At 44.1% G+C, this 25,017-nt stretch overlaps 1 protein-coding gene and 1 long non-coding RNA gene across 3 annotated transcripts in view; one reads left to right on the top strand and one right to left on the bottom strand.

Moving 5' to 3' along the window:
- Positions 1 to 25,017, top strand: part of LOC125643018 (uncharacterized) — a 215,059-nt gene that overhangs the window by 88,067 nt on the left and 101,975 nt on the right. The gene's annotated exons all lie outside the window — the stretch shown is intronic.
- Positions 14,081 to 24,185, bottom strand: LOC125642921 (G-protein coupled receptor 83-like). Its single transcript, XM_048864878.2, has 4 exons — positions 23,024 to 24,185; positions 20,395 to 20,520; positions 17,937 to 18,070; positions 14,081 to 16,887 (listed from the first exon to the last, which is right to left on the bottom strand). Exons 1-4 carry the CDS (start codon positions 23,402 to 23,404, stop codon positions 16,263 to 16,265), a joined length of 1,266 nt encoding a protein of 421 aa, XP_048720835.2. The 5' UTR covers positions 23,405 to 24,185; the 3' UTR covers positions 14,081 to 16,262.

A 25,017-nucleotide genomic window follows, 5' to 3' on the forward strand; every position in this document is an offset into this window, starting at 1 on the left:
AGGGTCACCCTAAGGAAGACCAAAATTAGGCAACCAAATATTAGCAGAAAGGCAATCATCCACCTCTTGTTCTGCACTTTGTACCAGCCAGTGCAAAGATTACTGCCTGAAAGACTTGCATCGGTTAAAACACACACAAAAGACCTCCTGCTACTACAGACCTGCTTATAGACTTAAAAGAAAATTTTCCTTCCACAATTATGTGATTTTATTTTGTGTTAATGCTCATTCAAGTCAATGTCTAGGAGGATTAGTGGGAACGTTATGTACCTGGTTATGGCTCTATTTAATAAAAGTGGTATTGTAATTCAAACGTATTTGCATCTATTACTACCAGATGTCTCTCCTTCAAAAAGGAATCAAGATGATTAGTATTTCAAATCTGTTTCATGCAGTCTGTTATACAGATGAGACCGGTTACATTTGTAAACGCATTTATCATAGTTCATTTGAAAAATAAGCTGCTAAATGTGCTTTGAATCAGGTTGGCAGCAAGTATCCAGAAATGACCGTCCGAGTGTTTTGTGCAGTGGTCTTGTTGGGTGGAGGTTGAGGGTAAGAGGGAAATTGCCATCCATCTGGGATTCTGTGGTCCGCAGTACACATTAAACCCTCCCCCTTACACTGCTTGTTGGGCATCTCAACCCAGTGTCCAAGGGCTGGACAGGTTGTACATACCGACTCTCCTGTCACACCTGTTCCCCTGGGGAAGCTAGCTCTGCTGCTCCTTGTGTTGTACCTGATGTGTGGGTAAAAGAGGGCTTCAGCCTGTATGGTTGCCATTCTGACACTTTCCTGCAGCAGTGTGCCAACAGGGGTGTAGTCGCATTGGATTTCCACCCGTAGAAACTTGGTCTAGTTCTTCCAGCCCTAGACACAGAAGCAGTTGCTTATATGATCCCTTAGTTGTGCTGCGATAAGGCACTATACAAATCTACAAAGAAAATGGTCCCTTCCCCAGAAAGCTTACATTCTAGAGGAGACAACAGGCATGGAGAGTACAGTGTCCCTGACACAAATATCATGGTGTTAGCTACAGTGAGGAACCAGAATTTGGGATCTTGTCCCCTGGTGCAGTTGCTGGCCACAGTGGATTTCATGCCATGTTTGCAAAGGTCTCACAATATACAGTAATACTTCCTTCACCTTGACCATCTTCTAGCTAAGGATCTCAAAGCATTTTAAAGACATTAAAGTACTGAGCCTCACAACATCTATGTAAGGCCAGTAAATGTTATTCCCATTATGCAGGGGAGGAAACTGAGGCACACAGGGGCAAAGCCCCAGGTCTTCAAAGGCATTTAGGTGCCTAACTCCCGTTGAATGTCCATTTTTGAGGATCTGGGCTAAAGAGACTTGCTCCAAGGTTATACATGACATCTTTGGCAAAGCCAAGAATAGAACTGACTTCAACCTCTTGCCTCAATCACAAAATGATCCTATGTCAAAAGCTCTCCCTGCTCAGTATCCTCTCTTCTGCAGTCTGCATTCATTCATATTCAACTGAGTTTATTTGGTTTGTGAAAGTTTTTTCCTTTTCCATATAGAAGTGATAGAGCTAGCATAGTCTTTCAATACAGATTCTGTTTCCTCCTTGATTAAATGGCTCCTCTGTCCGACAGATATAAAAATCTCTTCTCTTCTACGATATTCCTATTTCATTTATTAGGTCAGTTACACTCTAAAATATTGAATTTAAAGAACCTGGAATTGTTTCTCACAGCAGCGACTGATGTGAGATTGCCTGCTGCATAATGTTTTTGGCAGGAAAATGCAGTATAATAATTTCTTGAGGTGAAGGCTATAGGGAGAGAAGATTCTGGGGTTCTTCTTGGGGAGACAAATTTGGAGTGATCTTTTCCCCACTCTCCCATCCTTTGTGGGTTTTTTAAGGATCCACACCAGTTATGCTGATGGTTCTAAAATATTTCATTCTGTGGACCATTAAGTGAGAGACACTCTTCTTGGGTACCTCCTTCCCTGCATCAGTCCAATCCCTGACTGCTTTACACCTAAAATATTGTCTCCCCCTTTTGGCCCGTGTGGTGATCCAATATTCAGGGCCTTGCTAGGTTGTTTTTGTTAGGAAGAGAAATTGATTGGGATTTCACTGGTGCAATCCTGTATATTTACCGAAAATATACTCAAAGTCCTGTTTCCCTGAGCACAGAACAAACAGGTGCCAGTTTCCTTCTTTAAAAGGTCTGCCTTTGCAGTGAGTTCTGTGCCCAAAAGAAGGTCTGTCTTTCTGCTTCCTCTCAGGACTATACTCATGACTATTGCTTTTCTGACTGTCTGCTTTTTGTGAAACACACGCACGCGTGCACACACACACACAACTGCAACCATAAGAGAAGTTATACAAAGACAGATTTTGAAATGAAAGTAGTATGACTGAAGTCAGTCTATGTTGTGGCTGATAAAAATCCAGGAAGCATGACTTTGCTGGGTTGGACACATACAGCGGATGAATCAAGGGGAGATGGTAAACATAGTGTGGTAGGAAAGAGACCCAAGAAAAGCTGAGGAATTGATAGAGGGGTTGCATCAAAGAAGAAGGGAAGCAGGTGGACCTTAGTGCTGCCTTAGACAGATAAAGATGCTTGCATGATGAGCTGACCCCAGTTGTTGGGAAGAAGTTGATGAATGTGGATGAGCCAGACGTTCAGAATGTTAGAACATTGTTTTGGGTTGTTCTCGTTTGTTTGTTTTACTGCAAAAACCAATGAAAACCCTGGAGTTAGTCCAATAAAAGATATTATCTCCCCACCTTGTCTCTCTAAAAACCCTGGAGAAAGACACTATTCTTTATGAAGAATGTGACGGTTTTGGAGTTTTAGCTAAAAGCATTAGTGAAATAGATCAAATCAAAGTAAGAAGGCTTGTAAAAACAACAAATCACTTTAAAATGTCCAAACCAATATCTCAAAGTTGATGTTCTAACTTCAGATTTGATGGAAAATCTTCTGTCATGACATCATGGGATATACCAAGCGTAAAAGAATGTGTTGTGATTAAACCATCTTAAGTACAGGAAAGTGACTAATCTCTCCATCCTCACATTGTTTGTGTTGGGGAAACATCTTCATTTTGACAGAAGATGTGTATGGCACTGTAGTGGTATGGGGGTTGTCCCTGCCCCTCTGGGTCAGAGGAAGGCTACACTGCCTCACTACGTCATTGCGGCCTCCATCTACTATCAGGGGAATTAGCGTTAGGTGTTAGCATCCTGACCAGTCTAACGGGCTAAGCAACCAACCATCTATAGCCCTCAGGCCCTTCAAGCAGAGGCTGCACACAGCTTAATCTATGGTCTCTGTGCCCTTGTGGCAGGGCTCAGAGCCCACACAGTAACTCTAGACCCTTCAGCCAGGGGCAGAGCGAACACAGTAGTCCATTAGCGCTGGCCTCTGGAGGCAGAGACAGAGCAAACCCCGCAGTCAGTCAGTTCTAGGCTCTAGTTGCAGAAACAGAGCAAACTCCAGTAGCCAATTAGCCCTGGTCTCTTAATGCAGAGACAAGGCAAAATCAGTAGGCAATTAGCTCTGGGTTTGGGTTGCAGAGCCAGAGCAAACCCAGTAGTCAGTTGGCTCTAATCTCTGGGTTCAGAGACAGAGCATACCTGGCAGTCAATTAGTCCTGGTCTCTTGCTGCAGAGATGGGGCAAAGCCAGTAGGCAATTAGCCCTGATTTCTTAAGGCAGAGACAGAGCAAAGTCCAGTAGTTAATGAGCTCTGGTCTCTAGCCGCAGAAGCAGAGCGAACCCCAGGGGTCGGGCGTTCTAGCTCCAAGGAATGCACAGGCCACAGGCCACTGGACCTGGCGAGGGGAGGTTACCACCCCAGGGCTGGGGTGGCAAATAGGGACCAGGCCCGCTCTATTCCACCAGACCCCAACCCAGGGCCCTAACAGTGGCAGAGTGGTTAGCCACTGGGTTAGCAGGGATCCAGCCACAACACGCCGACCGTGCCTCTGGCAGAAATACAGCCCAACTGAGGTCGGCTCTCCCTGGGCTACTTCCTCCTCCCTTTGGATGTACCTGCACCAGCATGGCGTCCTCTGCCTCTTCAGGGTAGGTGGCCAGCGGCAGTCCCAGCAGGTCTGGGCAGAAGCAGGTTCCCCGGTGGGCAGGGTGTAGCTGGGCTCAGCAGCCAGGAGCAAGCAGGGTCCATCTTCCTCCACCAGTGACACTGCTCCAACTGAATGGGAGGCCCCGTCCTTTATACTTCCTGTTCTGATGATGTACTTCCGGTGGGAGGAGCGAGGCAGGCTTGGCTCCGCCACTTGGGCACAGAGGGTGGTTTGGGGATTTATGCAGATTTATGGGGATTTATACAGATGCCAAATCCTTTCATTACCTATGTGCAAATTTCTCCATGGCAGAAAGAAACCAAATGGAAATGTCTTCAGAGTAGCGGGCGGAAAAGTACTCCAGACATACCCCTCCTTCTGCAAATACATACCACTGGATTGACAAGCTCCTAAACACAAGCCCTCACATATCTGTTTATGGGAGGTCCAGAGCCAAAGACCAAAGCTCTCTGTTCTCTGAGATGGGACAGTGCCCCAACACACTTTGAATGGCAGTACAGTGTGACATGGCTGAGCGTGGTGCAGACACAGAGTGAATGTGGTGCTTTCACTTTTGTATTTGCATAGTTTTCACTGAGATTGAAAGCGCAGAATCTTCAAACTGTTTCCAAAAATATTCTTAAGCTTTTCCAATTTCTTCCTGTCACTTCAACACTTCAACTGAAGTAGCAGATATGCAAAGAGAAGGTGTCTTTTTAACAATCTTTTAGTATAAGGAATGGGCAGAGGCACTGGTAGGGTGCTCAGCACAGAGGACTAGAGAATCCTGTGCTACCGTTGCTGTTAGTGCACCAACTGGCCTGTATCCTCTGTCCTGCAGTTGTTGTGCGGCCTTATTAATCATCAGCCAGGAGATCTGAGTTTATAATTCCTACTGTTGGCAGGAGTTGTTCTAAATGCAGATTCCACCAGTTATTTCCCTGCTGGGCTATCAATCTTAGGAAGGATTACGGATGTGTGGGGTGTAGGATAACTCCAGTGACAGCCGGGTTATTACTCACAGTTGAGAAGACCATTGACAGCCCCTTTGGCTGTTGCTGTCTGATCATCTGGGGCAGGGGTTAGGTTCAATGAAAGTCAAAATGTGGTGGTTCTGTTTTGTAACTGATAGTGGCAGCAGCTAGTATTTGCCCTGGAGAGTGACTGCAGGGAGAGGTGATCATCTAGAGCTGAATGGGAATTTTTCTATGAAGTGGCTGTCCTTCATCAGAAAATGCCAATTCATCGAAAGCCATTCTTTCTCATCAATGTACTGGTTTTAACACTTCTTGGAAGATTTCTCCTTTTGCGAGAGTAAAGAGAGACACACCCTAGTATCCACAGTAGTTCAGTGGTTAGGGCACTCACTTGGATGCAGAATTAAACCAAATATCAAAAACGCAGTTTTTCACAAGTCAGCCCTGATGTGTGATCTCCTGCTTTTTTTTTTTTTTTTTTTTTTTTGAAAACTCAGAAAAAGTTTCTTCTCTGTTCACCAGCTCTCACACTGCTCTGCAGGAATTCAAACAATATCTTCTACCAGACATTGGAATAAAGTAGCCTGGACAGTAGGCAGTAACTCAGAGGTTAATAATACATGGATCACAGCCTAAAGGCGCTTACATATGACATACCTTCTAAAACAGGCAAGTGGTGTCTGAATCCTTCTACAGTGTGGCAGTGGAAAATGTTGCAGCACTGTTGGGCTGTTTAGGCAGTGTTGTTGCAGCTGTTGGTCCCAGGATATCAGAGAGACAAGGTGGGTGAGGTAATATGGTTTATTGGACCAGTGTCAACAGAAGTAATGATATTTGCTCACCCACCTTGTCTCTCTAAAGTGTTAGGCTGAAAGATTTTGACCAAATTTAACAATCTGATTGGAAATGTTTTATGTATTTTAAATATTTTTAATCCCTCTCTTCTGAAAAAGGAGGTTCAGAGCTCCCCACAAATGAATCTTTAACCTCTTTTCTACCAGAAGTTGAAGAAAAATCAGTAAGCATGGATAAACTGTCCCTTTTTCTTTCTCTCTCTCACAAACACACTCTGCCTCTCAATATACAACCATTAGGTTGTGTTTGTGTGATCTACAGTGGTTTGTGTGCTGCTGCTGCAGAGTGGGCCCAGTTCTCATGCCTCAGGATATGACTAACACCCAACACACTCCATGGTAGTTACTCCTATCCTGCACCAGGAGAATGTGAGGATGCCCGTTCTGCTATTCCCAATGCTGCTTGTCACAGCCATAGAAGAAATGTGTTATCTTCTGAGCCAAGGACCTGCTGTCTTCTTAGCCAAAGCCCACTGAAGTGAATGAGTCTTTTCAGGCTGCAAATGAAGGGAAAATAAGTTTTTGGCAAATGCCAGAAGAGGAAAAAACACCAATGAAGGAAGCAATGCTATTTTCAGGCGTCTTACATGGCTTTACAAACACTGTAGAACAGATCTATTAGTCAGTGCATTACAAACAAAATAGAAAGGTCCTTACAGGAGAGATTACTTGTTACTGTCTAAGTTATTTTATCTAAGTTACTTATCACTACACACTGCAATCTGCTCATCATTGGACTTCCCTAACATCACTGTTTCTAGGTTTTCAAAAGTAGAAGGTGCAATCTTGAAGAGCTACTTTTATACTCCTGGGCTTCTGCCAGAGTTGTGAGGGATTACATTGATTTGACAGCACATTTCACACTATCCTGTACTATTAAAACTCTGTCAACTGTAGAGGCTCTACTACAGCACATGCATTGTTAGCTCTGTATCTAGAACACCAGTTGCCACATTGGTTAGCTTGGCCAGTTTCTCTCCTGCACCAAGTTTAGTCTGAGTGGGGGAGGCATTTCGAAACTGGTTATGGCTCTCTGGTTATTATTTTTTACCCAGCGCTGGTTTCATGTTAGACCAGTCCGAGCCTGAGGGTCCATCTGCCTGCTGGAGATTGCTAAAACACATCAGTCTGGTCACTCCTCCATCCTTTGCACCCCTGACATGCCAGAGCCATGGGGAGGGTGGTAGAGGAACAGGCTATGCTGGCTTTATGCCTCATGGGGACTCCCCGTACTAGGGGTTTACCTTAGGTCTCCACTCCCTTCATGGTGCCTGAGTGGTGCAAAGGGAGCAGACCAAGGAGTCTGCCCTGCTGTCTCAAGGCTGTTTTCATAACTGATTATAACTCTTCTTCTCACTGCTCAGAACAATCCCTCAGAAGCCTGAACCTGATGTTTGTTGCCTGATTGAAATCTTGTTTGTCTTGTATCATATAGGCACACTAGTTTGATATTGTAGGGTGACTAGATTGTGCACAATGGGTTTGGTTTGGCTAAGAGTGGATGAAAACTGCAGAGTGAGTTTCATTGCTGCAGATCAGTAACGTAACTTCTTGGGAGCAGGGTTTTTGTTTCTCTAATAGAGGCTGACCTCCTAGTAAACCGTATTCTCTTCTTTGAAAAGAAATGTGGAATCCCAACTCTGAACTCCCTGAAAGGTCAGATTCAGTTCCTGACCCAAACATCACCCCTTGAGCCTATCATTAGTTGTGTCCTGAAAAGTGCCCTAAAACTTGACAGACACATGCCTTGCACCAAATTCAGACCTAAAGTCAGTGGTGATACATCCCATAAATCACTGCATTTCGTGGATTTAGAATGTGTCCCCTGCACGCTCACCGAGTGGGAACTTTGACCATGTTGTTACCTAAGTGCTATTTCCAAGTAAATTATTACTTATTTCTAGAGGGCCAGCTCTCTGTGAGGTGTTTTACAGACAAGGCCCTGCAGTCCAGATAGATAACATACAACTTTATTGCAGGGAAGAATAGGCTTTATAGGCCTTTTTGGAAGATGTGCATTTTGAGGAGGCTTAGCAGACTTTGTTGTAAAAGGTGTTCCAGCAATAGATGAGAATGGAAAAAGGTATACATAGAGGGTAGTGGGACATGGCATGTCTATTCCAAACCAAGTAAGAGATGGCATACTCCTGGACCCACTTGAAAGTAGCTTGTTGTGGATGGTTATCATGACCAAAAGTTTCAAACTGAGTATCCAGAAGGCTGGCTACTTACTCAAAGCCAATCTAAACAATATAAAGCATAAGTCTACAAAATCGGTCTGGAAGTTTCACAAGAACAGGCTTTCTGCCACATTTACACATACATCCTACTTCCAGTGGGACATGGAATACTCAGAAGGAGTCCTCAAGGTATTTTGGCCGATCCACTCCTGGATGGGACCAGAAAGAGTAGTGGGTGAAAATGAAGGACAGAAAATAGGAACAATAACTTTCTAAAAACTTTACAGGGCTTCATGCAGTTTGGGGGCTGATATTTAGTCTATCAGACCCATACAAATAACCTACAAAAATATCCTGATTAGAGTGCTGAGTAGTACTTGCCATATAAGAAAAGGTAGTTAGTCATATTCTTTTAATAAGTCTATTCAGGTCACTGTGGCATGTGAATCACTTCCAGCCCTTGGAGATGTCTGAAAGATCCCTTTGCCAGGGAAGTCTGTAACTGGTAGAAGAACAGAAATTGTTATAGGTGGGCTTCCAAGCATGTTAGAGTCAAATAAAATGGAGCTGATTAGCTCTGGCTAAATGACTTGCAGCTGGTGGTTCATTGTTTTCTTTGCAAGAGTCGTCATCAACAGGGAGCTACAATGAATGCGGCTTTATTATGTGGTGTGCCATGTGGCTTCCTTTGGGCATTATTGCCTTAATTTTAATGTTTTTGAACAATAAAGGATGATTTTTCACTAAGATTTTGGGACAGTCACTATATTTGGACTCTTCCGCTGAGTGTCCCTCATAGGCTATGACCTGAGCTGTAGCAAGCAGCCAGCATCCGGAGCCTGTAAGCTTGCTTAGGTTTGCTCAATCTGTGATTTTTACAGCCTTGGCTAAGACACATTTTCTAAAAATAACAGTTAGATCAGTTCTGTAGCAGATCGGCCCTTGCCTTCCTATCGCCTATCTTCCTTGCTGACTTGGCCACAAAAAGTAGTTCCAAGGCCACACAATTAACTACAGACTGCAGAGTTGGAGATCAGGGGTGAAATGCCAGTAATAATTTGGTGATGAAGAATGATAAACCTGTACATTGGCTGAAATTTAATCTATATAATTATAGCCACACTTTTCTAAAGGGCTATTCTGAGCCTCAGGCCACAGAACAGGACGATGCCTGTGTTGGAGAGGTTTGGCTGGCAGCTGATCAAGGGAAACCTGCTGCTGTGGATAAGAGCAGGCACCTTGATATTCCTCTCCTAGTGAAAGAATGGGATCAACTTTCCCCGGAGAATGGACTGTTGTATAGAATCATTAACCATCCCAGGCAACACATAAAAATAACAACTGATTTTACCTCAACAGTTTCACAAAGCTGTACTACAATCTTTACATGATGCCCACTGGCATCTTGGGTTTGATAAGACATATGGGCTTGTACGAGACCGATTCCATTGGCCACGGATGAAGACTGATGTTGAGCAGATTGTAAGACCTGTGCCCGGTGTATACAACAGAAGACTCTATCCATGAGAGCTGCTCCACTGTATCATCTTCACAGTGAAGGCCCTATGGATTTGGTCTGTAAGGATTTTCTCACAATTGAACCCAATAGCAGAAATAGTTGTCATGTGCTAGTTGTAACTGATCATTTCACAAGGTAGGCACAGGCCTTTCCCGCTTAGGATCAAAAAGTTTCTACTGTTGTTAAAACTCTTTGGGAAAAGTGCTTTGTGCATTATAGACTGCCCAAGCGGATGCACTCCGATCAAGGACGGGACTTTGAGAGTCGATTAAGTCAGGAACTTCTGACTGTGCTAGGTAATAAAAAAATCTAGAACAACACCTTATCATCCACAGGGAGACCCACAGCCTGAACGATTTAATAGGACCCTGCTTAATATGTTGGGATCCTTGAATACCAGATAGAAATCTAGATGGAGCCAGCACATTAGCCATGTTTTGCATGCTTACAACTATACCCAAAATGAGGCCACTGGATATTCTCCATATTTCCTAATGTTTGGACATGAAGCACAATTACTGGTAGACCTCTGTTTCGGGATCTCAGTGGATGGGTCTTCCCACCAGTCTTACCTCCAGTATGTGGCTAATTTAAAAAAAGACTTGTGTGCTGCTCACCAACTTGCTCAGGCAGCATCTGATAAGATAAAGGCCGTTATGACCAGAAGGTGCAATAGTGTGATCTGCAACCCAGTGATCATGTTCTTATCAACAATCTTGGGCTCCCCGGAAAACAAACTTGCAAACCGTTGGAATTTGCAGCCCTACATTGTGGAGAATTAAATGCATGGGTTACCTGTACCTCAACTAAAGCCTGAAAAGAATGGCAGGCCATTAAAAACTTTACATCGAAATCACTTACTTCCTCTGGGGCAACACGTCAGAATGGATGCTCCATCAGATATCGAGCCTATCCCTCTACCCAGATAATCTAACCAGAGGAGAGCTCTGACGTCCAAGAGTTCCTCCCCCAACTCCATAGGTGGTGCTAGTCCTGTGCCAGTCCCTGCTACCATGATGGACATAACTGGTCCATCAGAAACTGATTCTGAGGAGGTTTACCCTGACTATATATATCTATGTATCATGAACCCTCAGATATGTCTCCTGGGTCTGTTGTTCTGTCACTTGAGCCAGATCAACCTGAAAGTGCAACTAGAACGTCCCCTTTAAACCCGGAAGCTCTTCCATTCTTTCCTGTGCGAGAAGTCCCTAGGGAGGGCATAGATATGTGCAACAATCCCCCTGGGTCTTCAGGTGTAGAGAACGAGGTTGCTACAGATGATACTCCTTCTACAGTGAGTAATTCTGTGTTGGATGCCAAATCTGACAGAGCTTTATTAACGCCTCCTGTAGAGGAGAAAGAAGGGATGGCACAGCCCTTAAGGAGGTCCCAGCGAGAAGTCAGACCCTCTCAGCGGTTAACATATGATGTGCTTAGAGTCAGCAGTGAGGTGTCCATCCTCACAGTACGTCGTGGGGTGGATGTGCTGAAAGATTTTAAAACACACATGTGGAGTCCAAACCAGAATATGTATCGTCTAAGGATGAGCTCAGGTGTTTTTTATGGTGGTGCTGACCTCAGGCTAGATGCCTAAATTGTGCCTATTCTAGTGGGCCTATACTTTACCCTGCATTGAATGTTACTCTAGCTAGCCGTAGGAATTAAGAATGTATGTATTATATAGTAAAATCATCTGTTTTTCTTCTTTGTTCTGGTTTGGGACATTAAGGATTTTTCTGGTGGGCGGAGAATGTAGGCACCCTTTACTAGGGGGGCCTCTGAACTTTATTAGGAGTGTTTCATTTCAGAAAATCCTGTGTGCGGCAATCTAGTCTTAGAGACTACAGCTCCCAGGATGCGTGGGGAAAGAGTGAGAGACTTCCTGTTCCAGTCAGTGCAGGGAGAGCGGGGGTGGACTCCATTTTGGGGTAGGGGTGAGTTTGCTGCTGTGGAGCTCTGTCCATACCAGGGGCTGCTGCTAGAAAGCCAGAAGCTGAGAGCCAGCTGGGGCTTTGATCAAGCAGGGAGCCTCAGAGGCTGTTGGTGGCTTCCCTGGAGCCAGGGCAGAGACTATTGCTGTGCCTGAAGATGACTGAGCTGGGCCTGCAGTGAGGGACTGTGAGTAACCCCCACTCTGGTTTGGGAAAGTACTTGCAAGGGAAGGGGCACAGCACCGAGACTGAGTCTGAGGAGAGGCGGAGTGATCTTCCTATTGAACGAGGACCCAGAGCTGCTGACCTTTGGTGGGCCCAGCTCCAATCATCAGCGGGGTTGTGCAGCTTGCCTTGGCTGGACTGATACACAGAACAACAGAGTGCTGTCTCCAGCTGCAGATCTCCAAGCGCACCCACACAAGCGTCTAGGACTCTGAAATCCAGAGGAGTGTATACTCCAGGGTGGTGTAAATGGTGGCGGGGTAAATGCCAGTTAGATAAGTTTCATTTATTACTGTATCCTATATTCATTAATTGATTTTAGTCAACTGCCCCCTGTGGATTTAAATTAGTAGTGACCTTTAATCTTAATCTGTTATACCCTGTTCCTTTAAATTGTTAAGTAAAGGTGTGTTAACTCTAAGTCTACTGGATGTATATTCTTTATATTTGGTATTTTTGAGTTACACCCATGCCACAGAATATTATTATTATTATAATTAATTTATTAGAATTGGTTTATTCCTGGAGGTTCCCAAGGCATGCCATTGAGTGTGTACAGGGCCCAGCCAGGTGGAGGCACTGCCAATTTTAACTTCTTTTACGAGTAAAGGGATTGCAGCAGAGGGATGGATAGAGGATTCCCACCTCTCCTACATCACCACTGGGATACTCGGGATCTCCTTTAATGTCAACAACATCAGGCGCCCAGGCACACAGGTGAGTGTTGCCTGCTTCCGAGTCACCCAGGGAGGAAAGAGGAGTTACAGTTAATACGTACATTTCACAATATTAATGACCGGTGTGTCACTGACTTTCATTTGATACCTCACACAACATTCTTTAAAGATAAATACTATGACAGCAATGAGTTAGGTGTAGCGAGTTTTTCAGGCCTGATAGGATTTGCTGATAGAACTGTGAAACCTTTGCTGGTAGGCATTAAGGGGTTCCTAGTGACAGAGACTAGTGTCAGTGAAGTTAGAAAATTAATGTGAAAAGAAATTTATTCAACCCCTTGAACAAACTGCCAGTTAATGAGATGTTACCTGCTAAGAATATGTATACATTACATGCGTGAGTTAGCCAGAGATCTGATGTGAAATATATTCCTTTCTGTAATATCTAAGAGATCAAAACTAACTCTGTAGCTAAGAAAATACGTACCATAATGATGACCACTGTTGCCCTGCTCTGCTTATTCCATATACTATGTGAACATGTATAGTAAGCAAACCAGTGGGATTGGAACATCCTTTAGCCAGGGCAGATGAAGCTTTGTTTTATGGCTTTTATTTGTTTGTTTGTTCTCACCTACGTATCTCCTTTCTTGGATGTGATTTTTTTTTTCACGTGGCATTTGCAGAACATTTCAGTGTTCGGATTTTTTGACTTTTCACTGAGCTTCATATTGTTAGCAAACAAGTGTGTCTCCAGTTTAGTTAACCTGTTCTTAAACAAGGGGCATTATGTCTAAAAAGGAAGAACTAAAAATAAATTGAGGCAGTTGGAGCTTTTTGGACCTGCAGTTTCCAAGCTAAGGGCTGGCCCCTACAAACTTTAATTTACTTCATGGGTCCCAATGCCTTGAATGCAACGAGGTGTGGTAATAAACTGCATGCTCTCCTGATTCACCGCAGCTCAAACTTATCCCAGTGAGGTGGATATCGTGTAGAAATTATTGCTGGCAGTTTTACAGAAGTCTGGTGAAACAATTGTGCTGGATGTGCAAACTGACATAATTAACTGCATCAAAATCTTCCCAGTGTAAAAAGATGAGGAGTTTTCATATTTTTAAAAGAACCCAGTAGTGAGGTGAAAATGTTTCAGTAAACTAGTGTCCAGAGCAATGTCGTTCTCTGGTTTTTAACACCACACAACTTGGATGTGTTAATGTTTCAACCCCCTAGTTAAAAGGCACATGCCATTTACACAACAATGCAAATCCAGCCAATAAAATTGTGTAAACTAGTATTAACATCAGGTTTATGCTACCACTTATATATAACAAATTAAAATGAAAGAGTAAATTGTTTACATCCCTTGTGCAAACTGATTTGTATTCTGTTTACATACATCTACTTGTCAGAGTTTACTCATTAAGAAAGCAGACACACAAAAGTCCATATAAATCACTATTTTCTACACCTTTCATCGAGGTGAATAGAAGGTTTAGAGTGTCACATACTTAACCTTTGTAAAAAGATTTGATTTCTTGAATTACCTTCAGTTTTATGATCACATCTTGCTGTATAATATTCTGTGTGCAAATGTGAGATGGAAAAGGCACTGAGTAGTTAAGGCAGAGTACTGTCATTAATAATACAAGAAGAACAGAAAGTTTATTAAAGGAATTTGAGATAAAAATCACAATGGGTTTTTGATATCTTAAAGAACATGACATCAATATTTCCTTTTATTTGGTATATTTCCGGTCCTTCCCCATAGCCACAATTCCCCTCCTAACTTGCGATGGATCAGAAGAGGCATGAATGACACAACCTAGTTCTTCCTGGGTTTCCTGGTTTCTTCATTAATGACCAGTGAATTACCAGGTTACATAATCCCAGTCTGTTTCAATAGCAAAGTACTTGGATTTCCACTTTAAAAAATCGGTCTAAATTCTTCACTCAATTTAACAGTGGGCCCAGATGCTCAGCTGGGATAAATTGGCTGGGGTAAATTTAATTCAGTGGAACAATGCTGAATTACAGCAGCTGAGGATCTGGCGCGCAATATATATTACAGTTATGCCTTTGGTTAATAAAGTGAAATGTAACTGCTAGAAGGGGCCTCATCCTCCGTGATTGAACTAACCTTGTTATCTCTAGCCTGATTCTTGCTTGCATATTTATACCTGCCTCTAGAAATTTCCACTACATGCATCTGAAGAAGTGGGTATTCACCAACGAAAGCTTATGCTCCAATATGTCTGTTTGTCTATAAGGTGCCACAGGACTCTTTGCCACTTTCACAGATCCAGACTACCAGGGCTACCCCTCTGATAATTGTGGAAATTGACATTTGGATCACAGACAGTCAAAGGCGCACCAGAGCTCTGAAGTTTACTAGCCAAGCTATGAATAGTTCAGATACACCTTTGAAGTGCCTTTATAAAAATCAAAATACTAAATCTATACCTGTAAATAATTTTAATCTGATTTAGGAAAAACCCCAATTAGTGACCATAATAAACCACAATATTGGTTTCCTTAGCAAATTGACAGAGGTGAGAAGTGCTAAATTGATATAGTCCTGGAGTCTGTAAAGTCTGATATTTGTCCAAAAAGCAGGTACAAATTGGATAACAGAAATGTAAATTCCTCCATATTCTTCACAGACACCTTGGTAAAAGCACTTCAACCATAATCTAGAAGGGTGAGAGAGAGAGAGAGAGAGAGAGAGAGAGAGTTTAGACTCCATAGCCCTTTCAGTCCCTGGGCTCTCCGTTGACTGACAAGATTGCCAATTGCGGTGGTAAACTCTGTGTTGTGGACACCTGTCCACTGGGAATTTTACTGAGATAACCAGCTCATTTCACATAGGCCAGTGAAGAGCTGTTGAAAGGCAATGACTTTGCCTCACTACTAACCTGTATTAGAGTCAAATAGGCGACTTAGTGGTTGTAGGTATGAAAGGCCTCATGGAATGAAATATGCTATGAACTTTTGAACAAAAAATTATATTTGTATGTGTGGAGAATAGAAAAACCTGGCATAGTAGAAAAACTGAGAAATCCTCAAACAATTTCCTTTTACGTGTTGATATAAGTCCTGTACTCGACTGAGACTCAGAAGTCTTATTTGCATGTGTTTAATCTTGAGACCACATATTAAACTGTGTGCGACTATAGATAGGAGTCAGTTTCATCAGTTCCTTAATTCTTGTAAATTACCTCACCAGAGACAATTTTGCTTGATCAGAGATTGCAAGATAAATTTTCATTTGTATTTTGTTGCAGCTACTAATAATCTTTATGACCAAAGGAACTGTATTTGTTTTATTCTCGGTGTATTTTGTATACACCTAGCTTGTGTTCTCATTTGATTTTTAAGATCATCTTAAATGATATTGAGAAGCACTATTGTCTGTGGTGAAGGAATAAACACTGCACAAAGCAGTTCAGAATAATCGATTGTCTTGATTTAAGATTACTTTTTGAGTGACAAACATAATATACTGGATGTGCCTACAGGCAAAGTCCCTGGGTCACAAATCCAAAAGTGGTTGTAAAAGTTACAAATCAGTCTTGAATAAATTATTAATAAATCAAAAGTATTAAATCAATTTAGTTTGTTCATTTTCTCCATAAAATAAACTGTCACCCCAAAGTATATATAGTAGTAATTAGGTGATCTTTCTCCTAAGTTTAAAGGCTCTATATCCCATTACCCAGTCTGTGGAGTTGCTCCTGATTGTGATTGTAATTTAATACAAATAAATTAATATCTAGAATTTTCTAGATTCAGGACGCAGGGAGCTCCATTGACTATCAGTTCAGTGGCTTAGCTCCCTGTCACAATTGGCTGGACACTGGATATGTCTGTCTTTGCAGAGTTTCTTTGGGAAGATGTTCTTGCTTTCTGAGAGCAGCTGCCCCTTTTATAATGACAATTCTCAGCCCAGGCGTGCCTGAAAGGAGGAGAGATGGACTGCAGTGCGTGGCTCTGGGCTGCATTCTTTCTCCGGCACACACACAACAGGGACTTGAGCTCAGAGCGGAAGCTCTCATTGAGCCAGCAGTAAATGAAGGGGTTGTAGCAGGTGCTGCTCATGGCGAACCAGTGGAAAGCAAAGTACAGAGCATTGTTGCTGTGGATGGCCTTGCTGGAGATAAGCAGCAAGTAGCAGTTCAGTGGGAACCAGCAGACAGCAAAAACCACCACCACCACCATCAACATCTTCAGTGTCATCTTCTTCTTCCGCTGATGGGCAAAGTATTGCTCCATGGTGACGTCTCCAATGGCATTCCTTAGCCAGAGCTTCTTGGCTACCATTGTATATGTGATGGAGATCACAAGCAAGGGCAGGACATACAAGAGTACAAAAGTAGTCAAGTCCAGGTACTTCCAGAAGAGATCAGCAGGAGGAGGGAAGCTGGGGAGACAGACCATTCGTATAGTTCGGTTCCTGGAGCACAAAAGGAGAAAACCCATCATTTCCACAATCATAAGCATGTAGTACAAAGGAGATGGGCCCCTTATAAAATACATAGAGGATAGCTGGGCATATATGATAGATATGGGGTTCTCAAACTGGGGGTCGGGACCCCTCAGGGGTCACGAGGTTATTACATGGGGGGTCGCAAGCTGTCAGCCTCCACCCCAAACCCCGCTTTGCCTCCAGCATTTATAATGGTGTTAAATATATTAATAAGTGCTTTTAATTTATAGGGGGGGAGTTGCACTCAGAGGCTTGCTATGTGAAAGGGGACACCAGTACAAAAGTTTGAGAACCACTGTGATAGATAGAGGAATTCATTCAGACATGTGGATTAGTGCCTCTTTAAGTGAATAACTTCAACTCAAATTTGGCCCAAAATGTAGATTTTATTTACTTCTTTTTTTTAAAAAAAAGAAAAACCCCAAACTTTTATTAAAGCTTCACAGAAATAAACAAAAACCCTATTCCAATTTACATCTGTCAACTCTAATGGAAATAGTTAAAATGATCCTCCCTCTGCAGTGTCTGCTGCACTGAGAAAATAAAGGTGGAACCTGACTAATAGAATCATAGAATATCAGGTTTGGAAGGGACCTCAGGAGGTCATCTAGTCCAACCCCCTGCTCAAAGCAGGACCGATCCCCAATTCAATCATCCCAGCCAGGGCTTTGTCAAGCCTGACCTTAAACACTTCTAAGGAAGGAGATTCCACCACCTCCCTAGGTCACGCATTCCAGTGTTTCACCACCCTCCTAGTGAAAAAGTTTTTCCTAATATCCAACCTAAATCTCCCCCACTGCAACTTGAGAAAATAAAGATAAAAGTGACTCCTTTGATTTTCATTGAACTTTGGAGAGAAACTCAAAGTAGAGGTATGCTGCTTGAACTAAAAGTTTTCCCGCTGTCAATTTTCAGCTAGTTTTTACTAACAGAAGAAAATAAATGTGTATGTTTATAATTTATGTCTGTTAAATTGAGGGAGTTCCTTAAAAAAACACCCTGTTTATACATCTTACCCAATATAAAATCTTGCTAGATTCTGGTAGATGGCATGGGGAAGGGAAAAGCAGCTGGCCATAACCCATATTATAATGATGCAAATTCCTCCTTTAGCAATTGACATCCGGGGTTTCAAAGGGTGCATTATAACCTAAGGAGGACAAATAGTTCAGAGCATGTTAAATCTTCTCATAGCAGGCTTTAAAAAGACTCCATTTGAACCCTTCTGAACTGATAACAGGACTAGCTGTTCAAAAACATAAGATTAATTCTGAAAACCAATGTATCGCATCAGCAACTGGACACTTCCCTCATACCTCTGTTGCTGAATTTAGAAGCAGCTAGCAAACATGTTCACCAAGACAACAGCACCAAGTCAGCACCAATTACTATGGGAACAGATCAGGCTTTAGTTGTAAGTGATGGTAATGTAACTTGGTCATGTAATAATGATGCCCACATTGGCATTCAGTTGATGTGAAAAAGATTTTTGCTGATTTGATAACTGTGGGGACCAATTTTAGTGTCTGGCCCATTGAAGCCTACCTCATTTACATCAGAGCAGTGTTTAGCCCCAGACTGTGTTGGCGATGGTGTGGCACAAATTAGTGGTGTGTGTGTGAGAGAGAGAGAAAGAGAGAGAGAGAGAGGGGAACAGCTGCTTTATTTTCCACCCTCCTGCTCATTGCTTTTGCTGCTGAAGGAAGCTCACAAGAATCATGGTCTAAATGTCACCCTGACTGCTATTCTTTCAAATGCTATTATAGCTTTGCATTGTGTAAAGACCTGGAAAGCAAAACTGACACAAGCCTTCCACAGCTGAGGAGGCCTGATCTTGTGGACTGAGCGCCGGGTTGTAAATAATCCCAGCTCTGACATTGATTCCATCTGGGCCCTAGAGCAAGTCACTTCACTTCTCTGGGCCTCATTTTTCCCCATCTGTGAAGCAGGGATGATACCTGCTTCACAGGGCTTTGGAGAAAGATATTTAGGGTGTACAGTGCCTGGAAATATAAAGTTCTATATAAATACAAGTTACTAGAACAATAGCTTGCAACGCCGAGAAACACACTCTGTGCTACCCACAAACACAGCTTCAGAGACCAGCAGTGATGACCTTTGAGCAACACAATTCATAGATTATTATGTTGACCACCGACAATGAAAAACGCCTATTCAAATCATCCCAACCATCTCTTTGCTAATGAAGGTTTCTTCCCTCCACTATTTTCTTGAGTGCTTTTTCCAATTATCAAAGTCTCAAGTGATAATAGAGCTCCTATCACTTCTTTTGAGCATCTGCTCCACACTCTGATACATCCCAGGATTAGAAAATAAACTCATTTCAGTAAATGACTTTTCCTTGCTCAGTTGCATCCTTACTCCTAGATATATCCTACTGGACTATTGTTAAACAGTTTCACTCCTGAGCTAGTTAAAACCTGCCAATATTAGAGGAAGTTATCATGTTCTCCCTTAGTTAAACTAATATGTATGAATTGCTAGCAAAGCTCGGCAGTCAGACTAAGGCTCTGGTTCTTATTTCCCCAACCATTTGCAATCTTTGATCATGCAATATGTAAAATATGGGATTTCAAAACCTTTTTCTTGTGAAATGCAAATCTTTGCTCTTAAGTGTTATAGTGCTGGAACTTCTGGTGACCTAAGGGGGAAATTTATTAAAAATTAGCAGTTTAAAAAAAACAAAACAATTTTCCAGAAATTGCTTTCATTTTCTCACAGCAGCTGGCATACACGACTGACAATCTGAGCACTTAGCGGGGTCCGTCATTCTTTTGGAACTTCGTCTAACTGTAACATTTGTCAAGTGAATTTCCTTTTTCAGTTATAGCTGTTAATATTAATTCCAACTGTTCTAGAAACAATGGCAACCCACACCCGAGTGCACTCTTGTGCAATTTAATGTCCTAATGCACAATATTTAGGGTCAGAAACAATAGTCTGGATTCAGTCAAATGCTAAATTATATTATCCATGGAAAGGAGTAGGTTTGAACTGATGATGTCTGATGCAACAAAACTGTAGAGGTCTTTTTTCCTTTCAGTATTTGCAGGGAACAACTTTGTAAGGGAAAAAATGGGTCCAACTTCTGCTGAATGTACAGGAAAATGGTACAGTTCTGCATGTTGCCAACTCCACGCACCCAAAAATCATTAGTTGGGCAACAAAATGTCATGAGTGGCTTAAAGAGCATGCAAATTTTTTTAAAATTATTTTTTTAATTATTTTTATTTGCTTTCTGGGTTTTGATCCTTCAGGTCACCCTTGGGTCATGTTTTCAAGCCTTTCTCCACAACCTTAATGCCTAGAACTTTTTTTTTTTTTTTTAAATAAAAGATGTTCATGAAATCACAGGGTGCCAGGTGCTGGGCTTTAGAGAAAACAACCAGTATTTAACCTGTTAAGGTATCCTTACATTTGCTAGAGTTTAAATTTAGGTTATGTGATGCATACCTGGTGTCGATCCAGTGCAATGGCTGCCAGGGTAAGGGCAGAAACATGGACAGAACAGTACTGGACAAACCGGCTTATGTGACACATCAGCTTTCCGAAGACCCAGGTACTGCTTACAAATCGCACCTGAAGAACAAACAATATTTGAACACACAGGCCATGTCAAATGTAGATTAAAACAATAGGTATCATCAGTAAAATCAGATGGTGAATGCAAAATGAGGATAATAAAACTTGCCTTCCAGGGTTATTGTGAGAATTAAATAGTTAATATATTTATAAAGTTTTTGTTAATATACCATTCCCATTTTTGCAGAAAGGTAAACTGAGGCCACAAGGGGATCAGAAGGAGCGTGTAGCAACAGCAAACAAACAAATCTGTCACAGCCCTGCGTGAGCGGGAGCCATGCTGTTGATACATGTGTGAAATCACCGGAGTTATACTATTGTAATCAAGAGGAGAACTGGGCCCTCTCAGCTGAGAAAGCAGATAACACTATAACCCTAATTACCTTCCTCACTGATTTTAACATTGCATTTCTTATTGTGGATTATTTTATGGAGCATGTGGATGCTATAGCTAATCACATTGACATCAGTGGAATGTAGATAGTTTGAAAATAGTCTCATGGCATCATAAACTGTCATGGAAAGTAGTGCATGAAGCCTCCTATTATTCCCAATGAGGTTTTGTTTGTCGGGGTATGTCTATACTATCCACCGGATCAGCAGGCAGTGATCGATTCAGCGGGGGTTGATTTATCACGTCTAGTCTAGATGTGATAAATCGACCCCTGAGAGCTCTCCTGTCGACTCCTGTTCTCCACCACCGTGAGAGGCGCAGGCAGAGTCGACAGTGCAGCGGCAGCAGTTGACTCACCGTAGTGAAGACACTGCGGTGAGTAGGTCTAAGTACGTTGACTTCAGCTACGTTATTCACGTAGCTGAAGTTGCGTAATTTAGATCGATTCCGCCCCCTCCCCCCCAGTGTAGACCAGGCCTTGGTGTTTGAGCAACAACTTGTGCCAGTCACACTATAACAATCCTATGCTGCTTCAAGCCGGGTGCAAAGTCAATGTAAGGATTTTTTTTGTGGGGGAGGGTAATTATAATTATTACTTGTTTCCAGCAATGTCCCAAATGTGCTAGGTGCTGTACAAACATGAAAAAGGCACCATTGTTCCCCTACAGAGTTTACACTTTAAAAAAACGTAGGACAACTAGGATGAAAGTAAGAAAAGGTAAATTCAGACTGAACATTGGGGAAGTTTTTTTGATAGTGAGATTACTAGACTGTGAAAGTCTCTCAGGGGAAATGGGGGAAGCTTTATTATGTGGAAAGAAATGGAGTACTAGTGGCACCTTAGAGACTAACCAATTTATTTGAGCATAAGCTTTCATGAGCTACAGCTCACTTCATGCATTGAGCTGTAGCTCACGAAAGCTCATGCTCAAATAAATTGGTTAGTCTCTAAGGTGCCACTAGTACTCCTTTTCTTTTTGCGAATACACAGACTAGCACGGCTGCTACTCTGAAACCTTTTATTATGTGGGATATTTAAAGAAGCCTAGACAAAGCCTTCCAGAATATATAGAAGGGAAAATTATGCATTAGCATGCAGTGGACTAGGTGGGACTTTAACCCTTCCCTCTCCTTCTATTCTTTTCTTTCCACATCTCATTATGAAAACAAATCTAATCTAATCCCAGAACTAATAAATGTAACCACACCAAACCCAGGAGTTCAGGGGTCATATTCCCCACAGCATGGGAAGCCTATACAGTCTGTGTGAAGTGGCCCTGATTCAGCACAAACCCACCCGTTCCCTCTGAAATCAACCTGTTTCTTAGGGACCTTAACAAGGACAGACGCTGCTTATTCAGTTTCCACAGGAAACTGAGTGTACTTCCCCGTGCAAAGCCTTCTCCTCTTCTTCATCCCTAGATGAATAATAGGAGTAAGACACCTCTGTCTCCCCCTGAATCCTGCAAGAAAGTCGGGCTCACGCTCCACAGCCTTATCCACTCCTCTTGGGATGCAGCGACTGCCAAGCCCGGCTCGCTCCAGCAGGAGAGAGAGGGGGGGAGACTGAGGCAGGACGAGGTGGACACATTCCTGTGAGGCACAGGGAGAGGGACGAGGTGGAGGAGCTAAGCCTGGTCCCTACTTGAGCAGGCAAAGCAGGGATACTTATTTTATGTCCTTTACAATACAGAAGGTGAGGGAGAGCCGAAAGAAAAAGAAGCACGCTCTGTTCAGGCATTGATTGCATACCCCCCCCCCCATCACAAACACAATTCACACACCCCTCCCAGAGCCCTGACACACAATCTCTCTCTCTCTCACACACACACACACACACATTCGGGCACTTTGCAAACCTAACAGTAACGGATATGGGGCAGGACTAGGACTCGCTTTCCACGTTAAGTCTCCGAAGTTACCTTCCGACCACCTCGCTATAAACCTCTCTGTGGCTCTCTCCCGTGGCAGCGCTGGAGCGGGCAGCGTGTTCCCAGCACGAGAGGGGGAAGGTGCCGGCGGGGCGGCAGGGGGCAGCGGCCAAGGCAGAGTTGCTCCCCCAGGCAGTGAGCCCCGGGGAGCTGGGGCGGGTGCCGCGCTGCTTACCAGCGTGAACGGCGTGTTCAGGAGAGTGATCATGATGTCCGCGATGGCCAGGTTGACAATGAAGAGGCTAGTGGCCGAATGCATCCTCCTGTTCTTGATCACCACGTGGCAGACCAGGATATTGCCGAAGAGCGAGATGCCGATGATCACCGAATAGGCCGCGATGAGCAGCGCCTTCACCGTCCGGCTCTGGGACTCCCCTTCGTACCGGGTGCCCCTGTCGAAGTCCCCCATGTCGTCCAGGTCCAAGTCGCCGTGGAAGAAGGAGGATCGGTTGGGGAAGCCGTAGAGGGCGGAGAAGAAGTCGGAGCCATTGCGGTCCTGTGCCCGGCGGTAGGGTTTGGGGATGTACTGCAAGGGGAACCACACGTGGCTGCTCATGGCTTCGAAGCAGCGGCGAAGTTCCCGTGGAGCGGAGCGATTCCTCTCCGGCCCCCTCCTCTGCTAGGCAGGGCAGCCCGGAGATGGGAGCCGGGGCGAGAACCCCGGGGCTTGTTTAACCGCGGCAAGCAAGGCCAAGTCTCGGTCACTTCGCCTCCGGGCTTAGGAGCTCCGGGTTTCTACCTCCAGCTGGGCTGCTTCGCTCCTTTGGGGGCTTTTCTGCTTCTTTCCCACAAACTGCCCCCGCAATTTGCTCCCTTGCTTTTTCACATACTCCATTAGTCGGTCACATTTCAGTCTCCCACACTGCTTCTTGGATGCAATGTCTGCCCTGGAGAAGCCCCCCGATCCCAGGGGCCAGTGCAGCCCTTCCCGCTTCTATCAGTCCTTGCAAGCATCCCTCCGCTCCGCACTGGAAGCGGCGGGCATTGACTGGGGCTGCGTGGTCCCCGCTTTCCCGCTTATATGCAGCAGGCTGGATGACATGCGGCACGTGCGATAGCCAATGGGGGTCGCCCTCTCCCTGCCGACTTGCCACTGAGGTGGATTTTACAGCCCCACAGACGGCCGGGGTGGGGGGAACGCGACAACTGCAGAGTTGCAGACTGGCTGGAGCGGGTGTTTGCAATGCCCTGCCTCCCTCTCTCCCATCGCCCCGCGCTACGCACCGCCGCGGGGGGGGCTGCTCGTCTGGCCAAGCCCCGTCCTTTCGCGGACCCAAAGCGCTCTGCCTCTCGGGGCTCCCCCGGTGCCTGCCGAGCACGGAGTAAGAACCTGAACGGGGCCAACCGAAGACAGGGCTCAATGAGGAAAACTGATTTGTTTTTATTCTCTCCCGGGAAAGAAGCAAAACCGACTCACACACACACACACACACACCCGCCCCATCCCGATCCTGGGCAGAGGGTGCCCTTAGCCCAAACCGGCCCAATGCTTGGGGGAAGTGCACATGTCAAGACGACCCTAGCCAAAGAGACTATTCTGGCTATGGAGTCGGTCATGTAGACGTGCCAGTTCAGGTTTGTAACCTTCTAATTCCTCCTCTTCTTTTCCCCTGCTTCCCCCCCCCCCCCCCCCCGCCCCAAGCACACAGGTTAGGCAGGCAGGTGCAGTTTCACTTTCCCAGGGATTAACTCTGTGCTGCTGTCTGTCTGTGGATGCTGCTTCTCAAAAGCCCCCTGCCCCAAATGGCAAGGGGGGTTATAGTTGTAGTTGTTATTATATTATCATTGATATGGTAGAGCCCCGGCCAAGGGTCAAGCCCCTCTGTGCTAGAGACCCTGCACACAGTAATTAAGGAAAAAAGCCATCACCCCCAAAGAGTTTACAGTCCAGGCCTATGATGAGAGACTCAGCAAACAAGCAGGGGAAAGGACAAGGTAGCAGTAAATCTGCCATGTTGAGTAAAACAGGCAGTAGTCACAGCACACCCACTGCTAGCTGTCCTGGAGTGCTTTGTGGACATCCCAGCAAAGAGGAGTTTTTAGAAGGGATCTGAAGGAGAGTCAGGGACAGATTTCATGAGATGCTCCTGCGAAGCGTTAAGAGCAGCATGAAAGTGTTTGTGAGAAAAAAGGACTAATAGGTGATGAAGGCTGGCTGGCATAGTTGGC

Source organism: Caretta caretta, chromosome 9 (genome assembly GCF_965140235.1).
Source record: "Caretta caretta isolate rCarCar2 chromosome 9, rCarCar1.hap1, whole genome shotgun sequence".
Lineage (NCBI taxonomy): Eukaryota > Metazoa > Chordata > Testudines > Cheloniidae > Caretta > Caretta caretta.

What these genes read in the sequence shown, in the direction of transcription:
- LOC125642921 (XM_048864878.2), bottom strand. Translation starts at nt 23,404, where the DNA reads ATGAGCAGCCACGTGTGGTTCCCCTTGCAGTACATCCCCAAACCCTAC. An exon ending in TTGCACTGGATCGACACCAG is followed by an intron (nt 18,071 to 20,394) that starts GTATGCATCACA and finishes TGTCCTCCTTAG; the next exon opens with GTTATAATGCACCCTTTGAA. An exon ending in CTAGCAAGATTTTATATTGG is followed by an intron (nt 16,888 to 17,936) that starts GTAAGATGTATA and finishes TTTGTGCTCCAG; the next exon opens with GAACCGAACTATACGAATGG.